We start from the raw sequence: 18788 nt of genomic DNA, 5'->3' as shown, positions 1-18788 counted from the left end.
ACTTATGTCACGATTTCTATTTTCCACCTTTGAAAAAAATCCCGATCATTTGAAAGACGAGGGTTGTCGAAGTCTCTCATTTATAAAGTACTGGGAAAGCCTCACGGGTTGGAGATGCAAGCGGAATCAAGCTAATACGTTACTTCTTACCTTGGCTTTTTTTTGCAATCCGAAGAAACAAATCTCTACTTCCAGACCGCTCACCTATGTTCCGGAAAGTGGGCTCACTTACTCCCATCTCAAGTCCTACACGGCTTGCACTGTCCGGGTGTTTCCATTCCCCGGGGTCGGACTACCAAGGTATGAGATGGCACAGGTGTAATTATGGGGCTCTTTATCGTAGGCAGTTCACATCGGGCCTTTATTTGCATGGCGGGCCAACGAATGACCTCGGCAGCATGCACGAGCTGTCCAAAATTGGGCATCTCCCCGTGCCCAAGACCTAACTGGCTTGCTGCTGAATACTATTTATGCGTTGTCCCGCTTAAACCCCGGCAATCAATTTTCCTTCCGATGTTTCATTTTGACGGACGACACCGAGGCGAACAACGGCTGGAGTGCACCAAATCCATGTGGGCCTCAAGGCAGCTTGCTTGAGCTGCATAGTTACTCGAGTTGTAAGTTGAGATACACCGACTGAAACCCGCGATCGTTATTCGGTGTACAATATGAAGATCGAGAAAGTTTCAAATAAGCCTCTCCCCAAAGGAAGAGACGGACCGCTAATCCGGAGCGTGTGCAAAGCCTCACAGTCTCACGGCGACCTTGAGTCAGTTACCTGAAGGAATGGGCAGGGCGAACCGCCGTCTCTACTTGGCACATGCCGAAGCCGCCCGCAGTACTGGCCCATTTGAAGGTCGACAGCCGCTAGCGCTCAGCGACAATGCCTTAACCCGGGTTATATCCCCCACAAATCCACACACCAACCTAAAAACCTGGGGGCTCCATGGGCAATGGTGCGAGAAGCGGGTTCTCACAACCATTGACGACCTTGGATGGGCCTGATCTGCAACGTCATCTACCCACTCGAGCGCTGGGGACCCAGGAAGTATGCGGGGTATTTTCTGCAGAACTGCGCCAGATTGGTATCGAGTGGTTGAGTTCTTCCGAAGTTCACGCGGATGCCTCCATTCCCCTGTAAGCAGAGACGAACCCGCGTACAACTGCGACCTCGACTGCCAAGACGATACCACGGGGGGCATGGGTCTGGAGGTGATAAATAGCCATGGCCTTTCCACCCAACTGGATGAGGCTCTCCCATGAACACCACGAAATCTCCCATCTTCAATTCTCATTCCTCTTGATCATCCAAGATGGGCCGTCAACCCGAAACAAATGCCGCCGCAAAGGCCGTCGGCGCCGAATTAGCGGCCGTCCTCCCGGATATTGACCCATGGTACAAGCAGCCTCACATCCTTCGCCTCAACCTCTGCATTGCCTCCCTCGTCATGTGCGCATCCGCCAACGGTTACGATGGTTCTATGATGAACGGTCTCCTCGCTCTGCCTCAGTGGCACGAATTTATGAAGCAGCCGACAGGGGCGTGGCTAGGTTTCGTCAACGCTGCGTACTCCCTCGGCAACGTTCTTGTGTACCCGATTGCTGCGTGGGTTTGCAACAAGTACGGCCGCAAGAAGGGAATTTACATCTCTTGGGTCTGCCTCGCCGCCGGGTCGGTCTTGCAGACCGCCGCTCCCAACGATGCCGCCTTCGTCATTGCCCGCTTCATCATTGGCTGTGCCTCAGGCTTTTTCCTCTCTGCCCCTCTTTTGATTACCGAAAACGCGTATCCGACACACCGTGGTCTCGTGTCTGCCCTGTATAACTGCGGGTGGTACTTCGGCGCTGTAGTTGCTGCCTGGGCAACATACGGGACCAGGAACCTGGATCAATGGTCCTGGCGCATGCCATCGCTGCTGCAGGTTATCTTGCCTCTGCTATCCGTTCCCGGCCTGTTCCTGATAGGAGAATCTCCTCGCTGGTTAGTGTCGGTGGACAGGACCGACGAGGCCAGGGCCATTATTGCTAGAAACCATGCAGGAGGCGACATCCATGCGCCTCTCGTGAACTTCGAAATGATGGAAATCGAAGAAACGATCAGAGCCGAGCGAGAGGCCCATTCGGAAACCAAATGGGCTGATCTGTACAGTACGCCTGGTAACCGGCATCGCCTCTTCATCTCCGTCAGTTTGGGAGTGTTCGCACAATGGGTACGTAACAAAATTCTCCAACAATGATGGACATGATATGCTAATACTCGATTCAGTGCGGCGTGGGGGTAGTTTCGTATTATCTAGCGATGGTTCTGGTAAGTTGTTTTTCTCAATGCTAGAAGCGCCTGAGGAGCTCTTCCGCAGCTGAAGCCGTCACGGGTCAAGATACACCATAAAACTGTTGAGACAAGCTAGGTGTAACTACAGACGTGGCTTGACGATTATATGAAGGAACTTGGACAAAAGAAGCAGCTAACAGATTAATTACTAGTCCTCCGTCGGCATCACGTCTGTCGACGACCAGACTCTCATCTCTGCATGCATTCAGATTTGGAACCTCTTCTGCGCTTCCGGTGCTGCCATCATGGTCGACAAAGTCGGCCGACGGGCCTTGTTTTTGGCATCGGTTAGTTTTGAATCTTGTGCCGCTTCGCGTCTTAACTTAATGTTTACTAACTCAACGACGAACAGGGCACCATTATGTTGATTTCGTTTAGCATTGTGACCGGCCTCTCGGGCAGCTTTGCCAACACAGGAAACGCCCCAACGGGCACAGCCGTCATTCCGTTCCTGTTCATGTAAGTCCGCAATCAAAAAACGGTACAAGAAAGAAACCACAGCTAACGGAGGGGGGTCCAGTTTCTACCTCGGGTACGATATTGCCCTTACTCCACTCATGGTAGCCTACCCGGTCGAGATCTGGCCATACCGCCTGCGCGCCAAGGGCTTGACGGTGGCTCTGATGACAACCATTGCCTGCATCTTCTTCAACACGTTTGTCAACCCTGTCGCCCTCGAGTCCATTCAGTGGAAGTACTACTTCGTCTTCCTCGCTGTGCTTGTCATCATGATCATTAGCGTCTGGTTTTACTACCCCGAGACGAGAGGTCGTACGTTGGAGAACATGGCATATCTCTTCGACGGTGACGCTGCCGAGGTGGGAACAGGTACCGCATCGGGCGCGCTCAAGGAGGCTGAGGCTTCCCACGTGGAGGAAGCGGATAATAAGTAGACGGGGCTGTCATGTAGAGTACGGTCCATTGATTTAGTCTCCTACGGAAAGCGACATGGGCGAACCTAGTTTTCGATTCAATACCAAAACTTGTTTTTGATGCCTTTCCTTTATTTGGCCCAAAGGGAAAATAAAATCTGCCTTCCAGGAGGTACCAAGGCCCAGCTTTGCCTGCCGGAGGAGAGCGAGTCGAGATGTGGGTGGATCTTTGCGTTCAAGGGAGTGCTTGGACTCTTGGCGACTTGCCAAGCAACAACAAGGGACTCAATGATATTGCGGCCAAAATGCTGGACATTGGCGACCTCTAAAGATACTCTTGTCTCTTTGGTCTTCGCGATTGAGTGATTCTGTTTCCTTGATTTCACCTGGGTTAGAGATGGAACCGCAAGGCATCAACACCCGGCTTGTAAAATAAATGCCACCCCAGAGTTTTGGACAACACTGACCCATAATCCACAATCTCCAACTAGAGACCCCGCCTTCTCGGGGTTCATCTCCAATCTCTCCCGTCGCCAGCCCCAACGACTAGGGTGGCTCGGTCTCGGGTCCCTCAGCAGCTCACCAGGATGCGCAGCCTCATCGGCTGTTGACCCTGACATGTCAACCCTCGATGCCTGCCGCCATCCAGTCCGGAATGACGAACGTGGTCCGAGGTCATGCCTTAGCATGCGCCAGATTTACCCCAAGGCTTCCCCGTACAAGCCCCCCAGCCAACGTTGAATAGCCGCGACTCCCCGACACATCAATTATTGCACCCGATACTCCGCGGGTTTGCACGCTAAAAACTTGGGTTAAAGTCGTGACGTGTTTTGGCACGGAAATATGCATATACGGGCCGTACATGTGTCCTTGTGACTTGAAAAAGACGCATGGCGAAGTTCATTGCACAGGTAAAGTCAAGCTGTCAATAGTCACCCTTGTGTGACTGGTAGGGCTCCGCCTCTTGCCAAGTTTCCTTCCAGGCAGCTCCAGCCGCTCGGTTGCTTGGAAGGCAATTTAGGAAATGCGAAACAGCTCGATTGGGGAACGACACCAAGGAATATCGGCGATATGCTCGGCCTTGGTACGGGAATAGAATGAAGTCGCAAGCCTTGCGGATACAAGGTCGTTTCGAGTCAAAAACACAATCAACTATTATCAGCATACTGGTATACACTCTGAATTGAATACCTATCTACCATCACCCGCACCTTCGCTGTCGAAAATCAAGCGCGCTTGAAAAGGCCCAATACCCCAGCGTTCCTGCAGGCAGCCGCTACATCTAGTGCGGTTTTCCCTTCATTATCCTCGAGCATGGGATCCAGCCCCCTCGCCAACAGCGCCTGGAACATCGCGACCGGTCCCTTGGCCGCGACGTGCAGCAGGCTCTGAGCCGCACCGTTGCGGGCTTGGAAATCCGCGCCCGCCGCCTCCAAGGCCGCAAACCCGCCCTCCTCGTCTTGCGCCACCTTTTCAAGGTACATGGAGGCTAGCTTTTCGTGCGTCCAGTCGTAGCGGGCGTAGTACGAGAACAGCGGCGTCTCGCCTTTTGAGTTGCGCGCGTTGACGTCGCACCCGCGCTTGACAAGCTCTTCGAAGAGAGGGCGCATAGCGGAGATCCAGAGCATTCGTGACGAGACGTGCAGGACCGTGTTGCCGTCATTGTCTGGGATCAAAGGGTCTGCTCCGGCCTGGAGAAGAAGTTCGGCAGCGGCCGTGTTCTTGTCGTAGACGACGCGGTCAGCAGCCAGGTACATGGGAGTTTTGCCGTCCTTGTCTCTCTGGTTCATGATGGAGGAGTGGTGGGTGGTCATGTAGGCGAGCGAGTTGGCAATGGGAGCCATCCTGTTGTAGTACTCTTTGCGGAGCCGCAGCAAATGATGCATTGCGTTGCGCCCATCGTGGTCTCGCGCCTCCGGGTCCGCGCCGAGAGAGATGAGGTGTTCAAAAAGGGAGGGGTCGGCCGGCTGGGTGTCGTCCGATCGATCTTCGGGGAACAGATTAACAGCCAAGTCAGGACCATGATCAGAATAGCATGCGGCATGCAGGAGTGTCCTCCCCCGAGCGTCGCGGTAATTAGCGTCAATGTTCGGTAACGTCAAGAACGGCTGCACAATATCTCCGTCCACCAACAACCGGTGCAACAAGGTGACTGTCTCGTGTTTCTCAGGTTCAGGCGAGGCATCTGGTTTGTTCGAGGCCATCCATACCTCCATGCTATCTTCTTCGCCATCATCGTCCCATTCTAAGCGGCCCATGTGAAGACGGAACCTTTGATGGTAACACTTGTCGGTTTTGCATCTAGAGAATGTTGCAAATGGGTCCGCTCCATGGGACAGGAGAATGTCGATTATCTTGACGGCAGTCTTATAGAATTTCTTGCCATTGTAGTCATGTTTGCCAAACTTCGACGCGGCTTGATGCAAAGGATACCACTCGCAGTCCGGCAAATCCATCTTGTCCCACATAAGGCCCCTGGCAGGCCCAAACGGCTTCTCTGTATCATTCTCAGGCCGCATATTCGGGTTCACGCCAGCCGATAAAAGCGCATCAAGCATGTCTGTCTGTCTGTGCTCGATCGCAGCGAAAAGAGCATCGGCCTTCACAGCCGCACCGCACTCGATGAGTTGACTAATTGCGTTGATGTTGTCGCCTGCGTAGCTGAGGAGTGTCTTTCCCAGGCCATCCACAGCATTGACATCCGCCCCGGCGAGAATGAGAAGACGAGCAGCGTCTTTATGAAACGGCCCGGCCTGGTGGTTGTTGTTTAAAGCGATGTGAAGGGGTGTCTGGCCGTTGGAGTTCTTGAGTTCAAGGTTTGCGCCGCGGCTGATCAGATACGGCAGTGCTTGTGCCACATGCCACCAATGGTGACCTCTCGCAAGACAGTGGAGGGCACCGTCTGACGAGGCGTTGAAAGCGCTATTTGGTGCGACGTAAAGCTCGTTGACGTCCACCGCAAAGCTTTCCACGAGAATACGGACAACATCGAAGACCGGCAACTCTTGACTAACGGCTTGCAAAAGAAACGGTCGGCGAGCCTCGCCATTCTGACTCGTCTCGCCTTGGATCCACGTCGTATTGTGGCCTAACCCCGGCCGAGTCTTGTCTCCGGCAGCGTGCCATACGCCTTTATTGAACTTTGACTCGGTCTCGAGAGAGCCAATCCTGCGAACGAGGGAGGCGAACCCTTGTTGCACGAGAAATCCCAAGTTGGTGTTTCCTCCGTGCATGTGTTGGGCGAGAAAGTCAACGCCCAAGTTGAAAAGCTCTTCCATCGCCTCGTATTCACGCCGCCTTAGCCGCGAGAAAAAAAGTTCTTCGTTGGCCTCGCCGTCTTTGATGCCCTCATATTCACGCAGTGCTTGTAGGACAGCTTCGCGGCGGTGCTTCACAAGACACTCGTCAAAAGTCCCCAGGCTCTTTTGGTACTCCGTTGATTTTGCCGAGGCATTCAGCGGTCTTCTTTGATTTGCTTCGGATAGGCATTTGAGAGTATAGTCACGACAGCCAAGTGCGGTCGCGGCAATGTGCCCGTCGTTTTTAAGAAGGCCGAAGAAGCGAGGCGGGGATAAATCAGCACCGTGGTCCAGAAGCATCTCGATGATCTCTTCGAGTCTAGTTGTGTCGTTGAAGGAATGAAAACGCTTATTACTAAAGTCTTGATTGCCATCGGTCGGACGAGAGATATCACCAATAGTGAGACCGCCGGCATTTCCATTTCCCGGTTCATGGGGACTGCCACTGAGCCAGAGGTCTTGCTCTGCCTCAAAGCCAGTAACAGCATCGCGTAGGTTGGCGACCCGAGCGCTGGCGCCTGCTTGGATCAATATCGAGACTATTTCTGGCCTTCCTGTACGGCAAGCGTAGTAGAGAGGCGTGCGGCCCTTTTCGTCTGTGGCATTGACTCCGGTGACAGGATCTATGGGCGGATCGGCCAGCCACACGTATCCGCCCTGCGCAGCTGTATCTTCGGTCGCGTTCAACCTTTTTGAGTCAACGTTTCGGAGGGCGTCGAGCAGTATGCCAACGATGTTGCTCTGTCTAGCCCTGGCGGCGAGGTGAAGCGGCGTGAGGCCCTCGTTGGTCTTGATGGAAGGGTCTGCGCCGGCGTCCAAAAGTCTCCTAGTATAGTGGTCCGAAACAGTGGCCGCCATATGCAGCGGTGCAATACCATCCCGATCCTGCGCATTGATGTTCTTCATGTGAGAGATCACCAAGTCAATTGGGAGCTTCTTACGCCAGAAACCGTGGCCACCACCGGCTTTGCACGATAGATTGTGGAGCGGTGTTCTACCCCTATTATTCGGCTGGTTGACATCCAAGCCCAGGTTTAGAACCTGTTCCCAAATTGGGACGACCACCCCAGCGTCATATGTATTCATCGGATGCCAGCTTAGCTCATGGAGTAGATTGTTGCCCTCGTAGTCTTGGGCATGTACATCTAGGCCCAAGTTTAAGAAAAAGTCGAAGCGGGAACCGAGAGGATTGGTCGGACTTGGCATATGTGCAACGCCAGGATGTGACCTGATGGTCTCGTGAAGTATGGTGCGGCCCTTGAAATCGCGGTTTTCCTTCAGTGCACCACGGCTCAGCAGCGCCTTGATGTCCTGGTGCGTGAGCTTATTCGAAAATGTCGGATTGACGGATGCCACTCGGAAGAGAAGAGTCGCGCCAGCTCTGCCCCTTGCATTTATATCGGCGCCTGCGTCGAGCAGAAGATCCATGATCCCCGTCACCTTGTCGTTTTCCAGCTGCATGACATCCAACAGCGTCTCGCCGGAGTGGTTCCTCATATTGGGATCAGCGCCTGCCCGAAGCAGCGCCTTGATCACATCCCCTGAGCAATATGAGGACTTCAAAGCGATATGCAGCGGTCCGTTTCCCTTTTTATCGGTAACAGTGAAGTCGGGGCCATACTCGATGAGTTTTATAACACTTTGTGTGCAGTAGGTGTTCAGGAGGCAGAGGAGAGGCGTTGTTCCGGTAGACAGTGCCAATTGGTTGATGTCTGCCTTGCCTTTCTCCACAAGAAGGGCCACAACTTGAGTTGACTGCGCTAGGAAAAGGGGTGTATGTCCCTCAGTATTGGCCAGGTTGGCATCGACGCCTTCATCGAGAAGTAACCGTACCCAATGATGATGGTGACGCGCAGCGTGTAGCAGGGTTTCGCCCTGGAGTGTCTGTTGATGGATGTCGGCTCCTTTTTCGATGAAGAGTTTAAGCACACTCCTAAGCTTACTAGGATCTTTCGTCGCTTCTAGGTGCGCGGTGTCTTTGACAAGCGCGTATAAAGCTGTGATCCCGGACCTATCACTGTCGTCGTCTGAGGAAAGACGAGAACCAATATATACTCCGCCACGCCCATCATCAGGATAGCACCGAATAGAAGGGTCAGCGCCTTCGTTGAGAAGCAGTTGGATTGTCTCAAAATTGACCGCCAGGCACGCACGGAAAAGCGGTGTCCATCCGTTAACCTTCCTGTTGATCTTGAATCTTGGGTGTTTCAAAATCTTCGTGACAATGTTGTTGCGCCCAGACTCAGCTGCCCATGCCAAGGCAGAGTGTATGGCCTCGTCTTTGAGGAACGGTAAGTAAGCCTCTACAACTTCCATATGTCCGTAACGACAGGCAGACTGCGAATAATATGTTAGCTGGAAAAAATAGAGTTACATGGTCTAAAACCAATGCGGCCAGGCCAGGCCTCAGAAGGTTCGAGGGCTTCTGCAACTTGCCATTAGAGGGGTGATTTCTTTAGGGGTTCCCGAGGACCCACACCAGTCCGCCGCGTCACGTCTGGTCTTCTTTGTCAAGGGATCTACGCCAGCGCTTAATAGGGCTTTGACAACCTCAGGATGGTTGTTTTTGGATGCTTCGTGCAACGGTTTGAGGCCATTTACAGTCTCATCCTGGTCTGGATTTGCACCAGCAGCGATCAACAACTGGACGATATCTGTCATTCCACGGGAAGCGGCCCACCAAAGTGGTGTTCTGCCGACGGCGTCCACCGCATCGACACTGACACCAGGAGAAGAGAGCAAATGCTTGGCATAGGCGGTGAGCCCAGTCTTGGCTGCAATGTGCAACGGCGTCACCCCAGGGCCTTTGTCCTCCCGCGATGACGAGCTAATTTGGAGCCAGAAAGATACTCGATTGGCGTTTCCAAAGAACTCATCCAACGCTGCATTGACGTCGGTTTGATCATGGGCTGCATTCGTTGATTTCGCAATGTGAACATGCCAGTTGTTCATCGCATAGGCAATGAATGGGTATTTCAACTTCAACTCTACACTTGCGTTATCTTGCTTCAACATACCGGGGACATAGAATCCGCGCTTGGGAGCCTCCTCCCCCTTGGTCTGGTCAAGGCATCCGGATTGCAAGTATCTCAAGCACGCCGCTCCAAGGTTGGCATGCGTTTCACCAAGTTTCAATAGACTATACCCAGTATCATCGGACGACCTGGTAGTTCCCTTGAGGTATTCCGTAAAGGAATGATGGATCACGCAGACGGTTTCATCAGGCAATATTTCCAGGAGAGGGCCACACGCTGCCCTGACGAGGTCTTTCATGGCTCTCAGATCTCCATGTGCACCGCTGGTATATGTCATATTGATCAACTCGGCCATCTCAAGCAACCTGAGCGGCCGGGTTGCGTGAGTAACCCACTGTAGAATGAGGCGTTGGATATCGTCTGCAACGCCAGATCTGTGGGAGTGTTCGCGAAGCAAGTTGGCGTACATCGCATTCATATCTTCTGGCAGGGAATTTAGCACTTCTTTGATGTTAGCATCAGGCTCGAGAAAGGCATCCATGGCCAATTTGGCGTAAAGGAAGAGGCCATTCGCCCTGCCTGGAATCGCCTCTTGTATGAGGCGCTGATCACCAGGAGACACTTTCGACGTTGCCAGTCCCTGATTAACATAAGCCGCGATATCTACATCGACCATACTTTCTTGAAGACGAATCTCGGCGTACTTTGCTGTCCGCAGGGACGCTTCGATGGTGGGAACTGGACGGCTAGTGACGAGGACTTTCACTTTCCCAGGATTCCAACTTCCAATCTCGGCTAGCGTCCGGAGGAAATTTTCGTTGCCTCGATCCATCTCGTCAAGAGCGTCAGCGACGCAGAAGACCTTGCCGTGCAATTTAGACAATGCAAACCGAAGATCCATCCACAGGTCGTCCATCGACAGGCTGCTGAGAGACCGGTGCTTGTCGATATACTCTCTCAGCCGCTTCTGCAGGGGCGGGCTGTACAAGAGGACCTGGTCCAGCCAATCTCTCAAGAGCGCGGCAGACTCGTGGTTTGCGTCGATGATCTGCCGGAAAAAGAAGTAGAGCACCGGTACCCCGGGGTTGCTGGCAGAGAGATCTTTGATGATTTTCGAAACCAGCACCGACTTCCCCGAGCCCGGGATTCCCTTGACCCATAGCAGGCCATGTTTGTCGCCCTTCAGCCAGTCGGTGAAGGTAGGGCTCGATGTGAGCCAGTCACCGGTGCCCGGTGCATGCGAGGCAAGATGCTTGCGATATTCGCCACTTTCGTGGTCGTACGGAGTTGGTTTGAGCCATGCTCTAAGCTTCTGGATCTCCTCGGAAGGCTCAGGCAGAATCTGCTCTGGGTTATAATTGCTGACATCGTCGCGATCGATGACAATGGCATCGCTGTCGCTGTCGTCTTTGAAAGACAGAGACATGGTTTTGAGTCTCTTAATTACCGAGAGGACCGACTGACAACAGTGGCGTTGCTGACGTTGAAATAGTAATTGGACAATTGCGGAGCGACCAAGAGATGGTACCGGACAGCGGGGCGAGTGAGTGTGGGCCGATGATTGACGAGAGTGTGATTTTTCGAGAATAATAATAATAATAATAATAAGGAGATGGGAGTCGGGGAGATGTAAAGATTATTTCCTTAATAAGTTGGCGAACTAGACAAAAGTTGGAATACGAGGTGAGGAGCCAAGTGAAAGCTGCTGCCTGGCTGCCAAGCAAGTTGACTCAATGCGGACGATTGGTTGCTTGCACTATTGAAAATTTGGTGCGGCACAACTGGCAGGGTTACAAGGTCATGGTTACCGCCATCAACGTCTGTAACAGAAACCATCCCAAGAGTTTATTCATTCATACTAGATAATGAAAGCAGTCCTGACAAGACTCTTAAGCTGTACAGATTTGGCAGTTCTTTGGAGCGGTATGTCGATTATAACATGGGAGAGCGTTCAAAGCTGCAGGGGTGGGACGCAATTATAATGTCGAAGTTTGATTATAATCTGGATTTATGCCTGTTTCCCATAACATCCCAGAATCGAACCGCGGCAAGAGTATGAATAAAATTCTTCAAATTTCCCTCGTTTACCAACCTTTTCTCTCTGTTGGATTACCCAGCCAGAATAAGGGCAGGCAGCCAGGCCGCGGGAAGCGGCAGCAGTCGGGCCCGGAGATTCACCTCCGGGCTGCCAACGGCGATATCGTAACTACTGCTTCTACTACCTGCCTCTCTTTTCTTCCTCCTGCACACACACAACCGATGGAATACAGTACCAGTTTTGCTCTTTGATCGATTTACCACCCGTACGGGTATGCTATGATACCAACACTCTCAGCGGCAGCCAGAACTGTAAGTGAAACAAATATTGCAAGAGAAACCACACCTGGTCTACCGTATATCCTGCCGGGAATACGTTTGTATTAATAATCGCGGGGGTTGTTCAACGCACTAGTAGGATGAGACTGTGATCTTTCCGTGACTTACCGCACACTGACTCGGAAGACCTTGCGACAGGAAGCTACTGTTGAATCATCTAGACATGGGATTGCTAGAGGCAGGTGTTGACACTATTGATAGAGTTGATAGGGAGCATTTTATCATCACTCGTTAAGAAAGCTCTACGTCTCACTTGCTACATGGTCCCGGGTGTCCGCACTTTTGGTTGGTGTCTATATTGAAGAACAAATCCTTCGGGGTTGCCACTAATTTCCCCTCCAGATTCGCTGGAGCATACTCCGTCCAGATTGGGGACGGCGGTATCGGTAGTTGAATGGACGGGGAATGTCTTCAACTGAGGGGTGACTGTCTTATGACAACCTTCTCCATTTAAAATAATGCCGGCACTAAACTGTGCTTGCATGATAAGCGCCGCAGACGCGGAGTCGCGGGGTATTGGGGAAGTGGTGTGCGTCACCTTTCTTGGGACAACCCGGGGTACTGGGCCCAGACCGACTCACCTGGTGCTTAAGATGTGCAGCTGTATGGTCGCATCACAGAGGCTGTATCACCCCAAACCATACATCCATGTCTGTGGGTGCATACTGTTGTCCAGAGCTGCCAGATGTGATAGGGCTGAAAGGACCCGGCCATCCTCCATCTTTTGATCCAATGACCCTTCGATGATGTTTTATCTGCAACGCTGAACCCGGCTAGCGGGTAGATGGGATGCTTGGCCGGAGCGCTATATGGTAGCGAGACATAACCCCAGATATCCGTTCACTTGGGTTTGTTTTCTGAACTTGTCCCTGGGTCATGCATAAGCCGACAGGAACCAGTGCGATGGCACGCTATTCAAGAACAATTCATTGCCTTTTTTGCCTAGTGATACCTTACCGGACGAACGCCTCCGACAGTTGCCCCCTATCAGCGATGAGATTGATAAGGCCATGGTCCTCCTAACCTTTCCCAAATATAAGCAGCTTGCAGGACAAGGGACCTGACTGAATAGTGGAGGAGGCCCATGGGTTCGACAGGCAGCAAGAGCTCACATAGGCCAAGACGAAGCGCAGATCATCAGCAGTGTAACATGAACCCCCGGGAAAATAGGAGGTCAGCGTGGACATGGGGGCTTTTGTGTGCTGATGATAGGGGATGATAATTTGGAATTTGGGACAACGGTTGGTTATCTCCCCTCGTTCGGGTTTTTGGTGGTTGTATTTTTTGCTCGGGTAGTGCAGGGATGGCACGTGCCACAGCCGGATGCTAAGCTCCGGACCGTTGTCTTGCGCCTGCCATTTGCAGTTGCGAAGTACGCAGTATTCACGTACCTTCCCCAGCTACGTCATTGCCTGGTCACCTTGCTAGTGCATTCCGGCCCTACACACCCATTGTTCGTCATGATGATTTTCAACAACTTCACTTCAATCCTCCCCTCCCCGCCCCAAGCACTTACGTTAAGGACAACCCGGGGACCCATCAAAGCAGCTGGCTATTCCAAGCCCATCTCCCCGTCACTCTAGCAATAACCAGATCGCACGATGCTGTCCTGTTTCGGCTTCGGCCGGCCGTCGCGTGAGGAGCGCGAGCGCGAGCCTCTGCTGCCGCGTTACAACGACGATACAGCCTTGCAGCAGCGCCTGCACGAGAAGCTGCACACGTACCAGATGCTGCGGGCCATCGGCAAGGGCTACATGCCATCCAACGAGCAGCTCATCGTCAATTTGCGCACCCTCTTGTCCGCCGATGTCCTTAATCCCGACACTCCCGACCTCAGCGATTCTGGACGGGCCCTTGTCCTGAATGTCAAGCTCCTGATTAAGCAGCTTATCGAACTGCTGTTGCACAAGAACGACAAGGATCAAATCCAGGATTTCATTTGGTATCTCACCAAGGCTCGTCTATCTGTCGATGCGTACGATATTGGTGCACGAGCATCCAAAGCCAAGGCCAGAGCCGATACTGTTGCTGGTGGGTCGCCTTTATCTGCTTACACCAACAACACAATGCCCCACGCGCCATTTTCCCCAAAGTTTATCGGAAGCTTTTATTTTTAGAGTTTATACTAACAATTACCAAGCATACAAAAGCCTCCAGACAGTGGGTTCGCTGGTGCTGACCAACTCGGACTTCCGCCTGCTGCTTTCAGATCTAAGCACCATTGGCCGAGAGGTTTTCCGGGATACTGCCTTCACCCTGTCCGACGTTTCCAAGCAGGCGGCGAAGGAAATTGAGCCGTCGAAAGAGGAGGAGGAGGCAGTCAAGCACCCCAACGGAGACTCGAAGCCTCCCCCGTCCAAAGACGACTTCCAAGATGAGGTTGTCGACGTGTCCAAGATCGTCACCGACGGCGTCGCCCGTGTGGCCGACGAGGCTGGCCAGAGTCTGGCCGAGCACATTACTGGCGAGGAGCAGGACACTCTCGTGCAGAGATTGAAGAACACGGTAGTCAACTTGCGCCAGAGGAAGGATTACTCAGACTCGGTATCGACGCTCTCCCTGCTCATCAGACGCTACCTGTTGATCTACTCGCACGCAATATCGGACACCATCCAGGTTGCACGAGAAGACATTGACACCAACCCTGAGGCCGACCGGGCGCTGAAAAACTTTTGGCTGTTCCTGACTTCTCTCGGTGACCGCGAGGAATGGAACGAAGTCGAGCGTATGTTCAAGGTGGTAATGGAACACGGCCGTAGCGACCCCGAGTTCGACGAGCTTGTCAGGCAGATCGGCAACTTGCTCCAAGATATCCTGACTGACCCCGATTTCTTTGAACACGCCGAAGACCGCTTCCAGGAGTTGAGAGCAAAGTCAAGAGAGCTGACCTCGGAGTCTTCGATTCGTGACGATCTCGATGCTCTACTGGACAAAGTTCGCTTAGCCCTGCACTCTGTCTTCCAGGACACGGACATCAAGAAAACCCTGGCCACAACAAAGAGAATTATGAGGATCTTGTCCCCGGCCCACCAGTACACAAATGGAGAGCTGGTGGCGGATTCAATCAATGTCTTCATACCCTTGTTGGTCCAGGCCATCCAGTACATCCCGATCCCCCGGGTGGAGGTATCGGTACCGGCTATCGACCTCCTTCTGGAGAACCTTATATTGGAACCAGGTCGCACGGTTAATAACAGCTCATTCTTACCCTTCAAGATCAATATTTCAACTCAAAACGATGTGGAGATCCGCAAAGCCCGCTTCCGAACAACGTCGTCGGTGAAGACGCTTATGAGGATTACCATTTCGGGCTTGTCCATCGCAGCCGAAGATCTCGGATATTGGCTGCGCCTCCATTCGGGGATATTAAGGCTTGCTGATGCTGGCATTGCGGGTTTCCACCTGGATGAGCGAGGTATTGACGTTGCCATCGATGTGGAGGTCGGAAAAGAGCGGCTGGAGAACATATTGACCCTTCACAATGTGCGGGTTCGCATCCACCATCTCAATTACAGCCTCCGAAAGAGCAAATTTGCCTGGTTGGCTTGGTTGCTGAAGCCGCTCATACGGCCGACGGTCAAGGCGGCATTGGAGGCCCAAATTGCATCCAGCATTTCTGAGCTGCTTCATTTCGCCAACAGAGAAGTGCTCTTCGCCCGCGAGCGTCTGCGGGCGACGCGCATCTCGGACCCGCAGGATATGTGGACCTTCCTCAAGGCCGTGGCGGCGAGACTGGTACCGCCAGAGGACCCAGACCTGTACACCCGTGTAGGCGTCGCGCAACCCGGACGGGGTGTTTTTAAGGGGGTGTACGCCCCAGGCAGTCTGGTCAAGATGTGGAACGAGGAGGCGACCCTTGCAGGTGACAGAGTGCACGAGTACCAGAGGGACGGGTGGCGTAATTCAATCTTTGATGTGGGCACAACCGGTACTACCATTTGATGTAACTGTGCTGCTGCTGCTGCTGCTGCTGCTGCGCGGCCAAAATAGCGCAGTCACAGCCAACGGGCGACGGAGCAACGAGGAAGGAGGCTTAGGGAACAAGGCAGGGCAATAACGGTATGGCATGGACTCAAAATAGCCAAGGGCGATTTCAATGTAATTCTAGCAACTATGGCGACACGGCACACATGCAGGGGAAAAACAGGACCTTTACTTACGAGAATGGCAAGTGGTTATGTTATTTACGAAAATGAACGAATGCATGCCGTTTGAGGGGGCCATGTCCGGCGACAGGGCAGGGGGACCAAGGGCGCTGCACGCCACGTAGATCAACATTCGGCGCAACCATTCTCCCCCCCATGCGTATGGCGTAACATCTAAACTGGTCCGAATATAGCAGGAGCATCATTGCGAGATTGTCAACCACATTGACTCAATCAAGTTTTGGACGGGCGTTTTGCCTCGAACAGAAAACGGGCATGTGAAATGGGGGGGAAACACGGCAGTTGAGTAGACTCATTATCATTCAGCAGCTTCCGCATCTAGTGTAGAACTTGATTTGCCAAGGCGCTCCGCCATCGCTGACCAAGTTCCCTCTTGGGATCCAGTGGCATGAAAACCCGCCATTTGGCTCGTGGGTTGGGGTTCGAGTCATCGACATCAGCGGATCTAAGGTTTTTAGTCATCGTGGCCACGAGACGTGCAGCGGCGGCAGCACTATCTAGTTGCGTAGTATTCGCCCGAAAGTTTACGGACGGCACGGCCGCCATCTTAAACATGCTTGAAATCCGGACGTCTCTTTTGCAGGAAGGCCGTCATCCCTTCGTTAAAGTCGCCAAGGCTGAAGGTCGAGTAATACAGAGACTTCTCCATGGTCATCCCGGCATCCAGGTGGCTATTTTCGACTGGGACAGGGTCAGCGAGTCATAATCACAGGGTCCCCCCCCAACCCCACTTCCATCTCGCACAGCATCGCCCCCCCTCAGAATCAGAGGTAGGATCCGGAGAAGTCCCTTCAGGGAAAGAGGAACACCTACCCGTAAGGACGGCCTGCTTGGCTGTTTTGATGACGGGCCCTGACATGACGGCAATTCGCTCTGCGAGCTTCAGAGACGCCGGGACGACCTCCTGGCGGGGGAACACCTTGTTGATAACGCCGAGCCGCTCAAACTCGGCCCCGCTGACTGGGTCACCGGTGAGGACAAACTCCATGGCCTGAGGCGCTAGTCAGTCCAACTCATTACAATACAAATGCGCAAATACAGGCGCGCATGCGCAAGATTGTTCGGCTATTGATTCGGGGAGGTGGCGAGAGTGCTCCGCGAAGCCAAGAAAGCCAAAAAAGTAGCGTTGCACACGCCCAAACGCGCGCGGGGGCACGGGCGCGCGGCCGACTCACCTTGTGCTTGCCAAGGGCACGAGCAATTCTCTGGGTGCCTCCGGCGCCCGGGATAGTTCCGATCTTGATCTCTGGAAGGCCGAAGGAAGCATCCTCAGCGGCGTAAATTATGTCACACTGTGCGCCTTTAGTCAGCTTTTGGGTTTTTTGACTTTGATCGTGCAGGAGCAGGCGGGTGTGTGTGGGCGGGTGTTTGTTTTAACGTACCGCCAGGGCAATCTCGCAGCCACCGCCCAACTGTGAAGGACTCGCGTTAGTATTTTGTTCATTGAGAGAGAGAGAGAGAGAGAGAGAGAGAGAGGGAGTTATCGTCGTCGTTATCGTTGTTGTTGTCGTCGTCGCTGTCCTGTCCACCTCTTCTCTTCGCAGATGGGAAACGAAGAGCAGGCTAAGAAAGAAGCAAGCAGGGGCAAGCGGCAACGGCAGAACTTACTGCGAATCCGACCACTGCCGCGATGATGGGCTTGGAGAACCTGGCGAAGGCGTCTGTTAGGTCCTTGAGAAAGGCGCGGCGGTGGGCCTCGGCCGTGGAGATCTGCACCAGCTCGTTGAGATCCATCCCGGCTGCACCGCCAAACGGGTTAGCCACATTTGCGGTCCCCATTAGATTAGACAGGGAGATCCCCCATCCACCCCATGGACCCATTCGCGATTTTCATGACGTTTCAGAGATCAGAAACACGCAACGGCAGGCGAGCAAGACCCTCTACCCCCTACCCACTCCCCTCCCCTGCCCTTGTGTCAAGTTCGTGGAGAAAGGGTGGATGAAGATGGGATGGCAGTTGGTGGTGGACAAGAGGGTAAAAAATGCAGCAGCCCCGGGTCAACTGCCGTGAGGAGCGCGAGTGAGGGACGAGCACAGATGCACGTGGGAATGAGAAGGCAAAACAAGAAGAAAATCGCGGAGAGAAAAAGAAAAACAGTAGAGACGGAGAAAAGGGGCAAGGAGGAGTCCGACGATAGGATAAGCTTGTTGCGCCCCCTCTCGCTCTCTCTGTCCCCTCCAAATACAGTTTCCCCAACACCCACCCCTTATTCCCCAACTCTGAACGTGTCTCTTGACGGGTAGGGTAATATGGGAAAACTTGTAATGGGAAGAAAAGAAAAGAAAAGAAAAAGCAAGAATGACAAGAACAGCCACATCAAAAAACAAGAAAAAACATGAACGTACCGCAGAAAGGCCCATCTGGGCCGCCGGTGACGACAACAGCGCGGACGGTATCCAAGGCATCGAGATGAGCCAAGGTTGAAACTAGTTCGCCGATCATGGCCTGAGAAAAGGCGTTCCTCTTGGCCGGGCGGTCAAACCGGATGAGGGCAACGCCCTTGTCGGCATCTACCGTCAACTGCAGTGTCTGGAGACCGTCCATCGTGTTTGGAGGAATTTAGCGGAAGAGAGAGATGGAAAGACGAGAGGGTGTTTTTTTTTAAGGTTAATAACAGGCTAGCAACAACCTAGCGGGTTAAATGGGAGGGTTTTGGATGAGGCGAGCGGGGGAGGAGACGGAAGCAGAGCGAGAGAGAGAGGGCGAAAGCGAAAGAGAGCAAGAAAGAAGGAAAGAGAGAAGAGGGGGTACGGGGGAGAGAGAGAAT

The 18788-nt window shown here is 53.1% G+C and overlaps 4 protein-coding genes across 4 annotated transcripts; 2 read left to right on the top strand and 2 right to left on the bottom strand.

Moving 5' to 3' along the window:
- Nucleotides 1-1313: 1313 nt before the first annotated feature.
- EsH8_IV_000346 (uncharacterized protein) lies at nt 1314-3225 on the top strand (the record flags this gene model as incomplete). The annotated part of the gene is made up of 5 exons (XM_083265236.1): nt 1314-2210; nt 2267-2308; nt 2485-2619; nt 2685-2791; nt 2853-3225. The coding sequence occupies 5 exons, from the start codon at nt 1314-1316 to the stop codon at nt 3223-3225; spliced, it is 1554 nt and encodes a 517-aa protein (XP_083124131.1).
- A 1205-nt stretch (nt 3226-4430) lies between these two features.
- Nucleotides 4431-10904, bottom strand: EsH8_IV_000345 (ankyrin repeat-containing domain protein; the record flags this gene model as incomplete). The annotated part of the gene is made up of 3 exons (XM_083265235.1): nt 4431-8782; nt 8831-8840; nt 8940-10904. 3 exons carry the CDS (start codon nt 10902-10904, stop codon nt 4431-4433), a joined length of 6327 nt encoding a protein of 2108 aa, XP_083124130.1.
- Nucleotides 10905-13455: 2551 nt separating this feature from the next.
- Nucleotides 13456-15796, top strand: EsH8_IV_000344 (bactericidal permeability-increasing protein; the record flags this gene model as incomplete). Its single annotated transcript, XM_083265234.1, has 2 exons — nt 13456-13885; nt 13995-15796. 2 exons carry the CDS (start codon nt 13456-13458, stop codon nt 15794-15796), a joined length of 2232 nt encoding a protein of 743 aa, XP_083124129.1.
- A 771-nt stretch (nt 15797-16567) lies between these two features.
- Nucleotides 16568-18565, bottom strand: EsH8_IV_000343 (ClpP/crotonase-like domain-containing protein; the record flags this gene model as incomplete). The annotated part of the gene is made up of 6 exons (XM_083265233.1): nt 16568-16701; nt 16834-17011; nt 17196-17312; nt 17403-17432; nt 17629-17759; nt 18367-18565. The coding sequence occupies 6 exons, from the start codon at nt 18563-18565 to the stop codon at nt 16568-16570; spliced, it is 789 nt and encodes a 262-aa protein (XP_083124128.1).
- Between the last annotated feature and the right edge of the window lie 223 nt (nt 18566-18788).

This window comes from Colletotrichum jinshuiense, chromosome 4 (assembly GCF_051148585.1).
Source record: "Colletotrichum jinshuiense chromosome 4, complete sequence".
Lineage (NCBI taxonomy): Eukaryota > Fungi > Ascomycota > Sordariomycetes > Glomerellales > Glomerellaceae > Colletotrichum > Colletotrichum jinshuiense.
The sequence above is the reverse complement of the archived record's forward strand: the minus strand, read 5'-3'. Positions and strand labels throughout refer to the sequence as shown.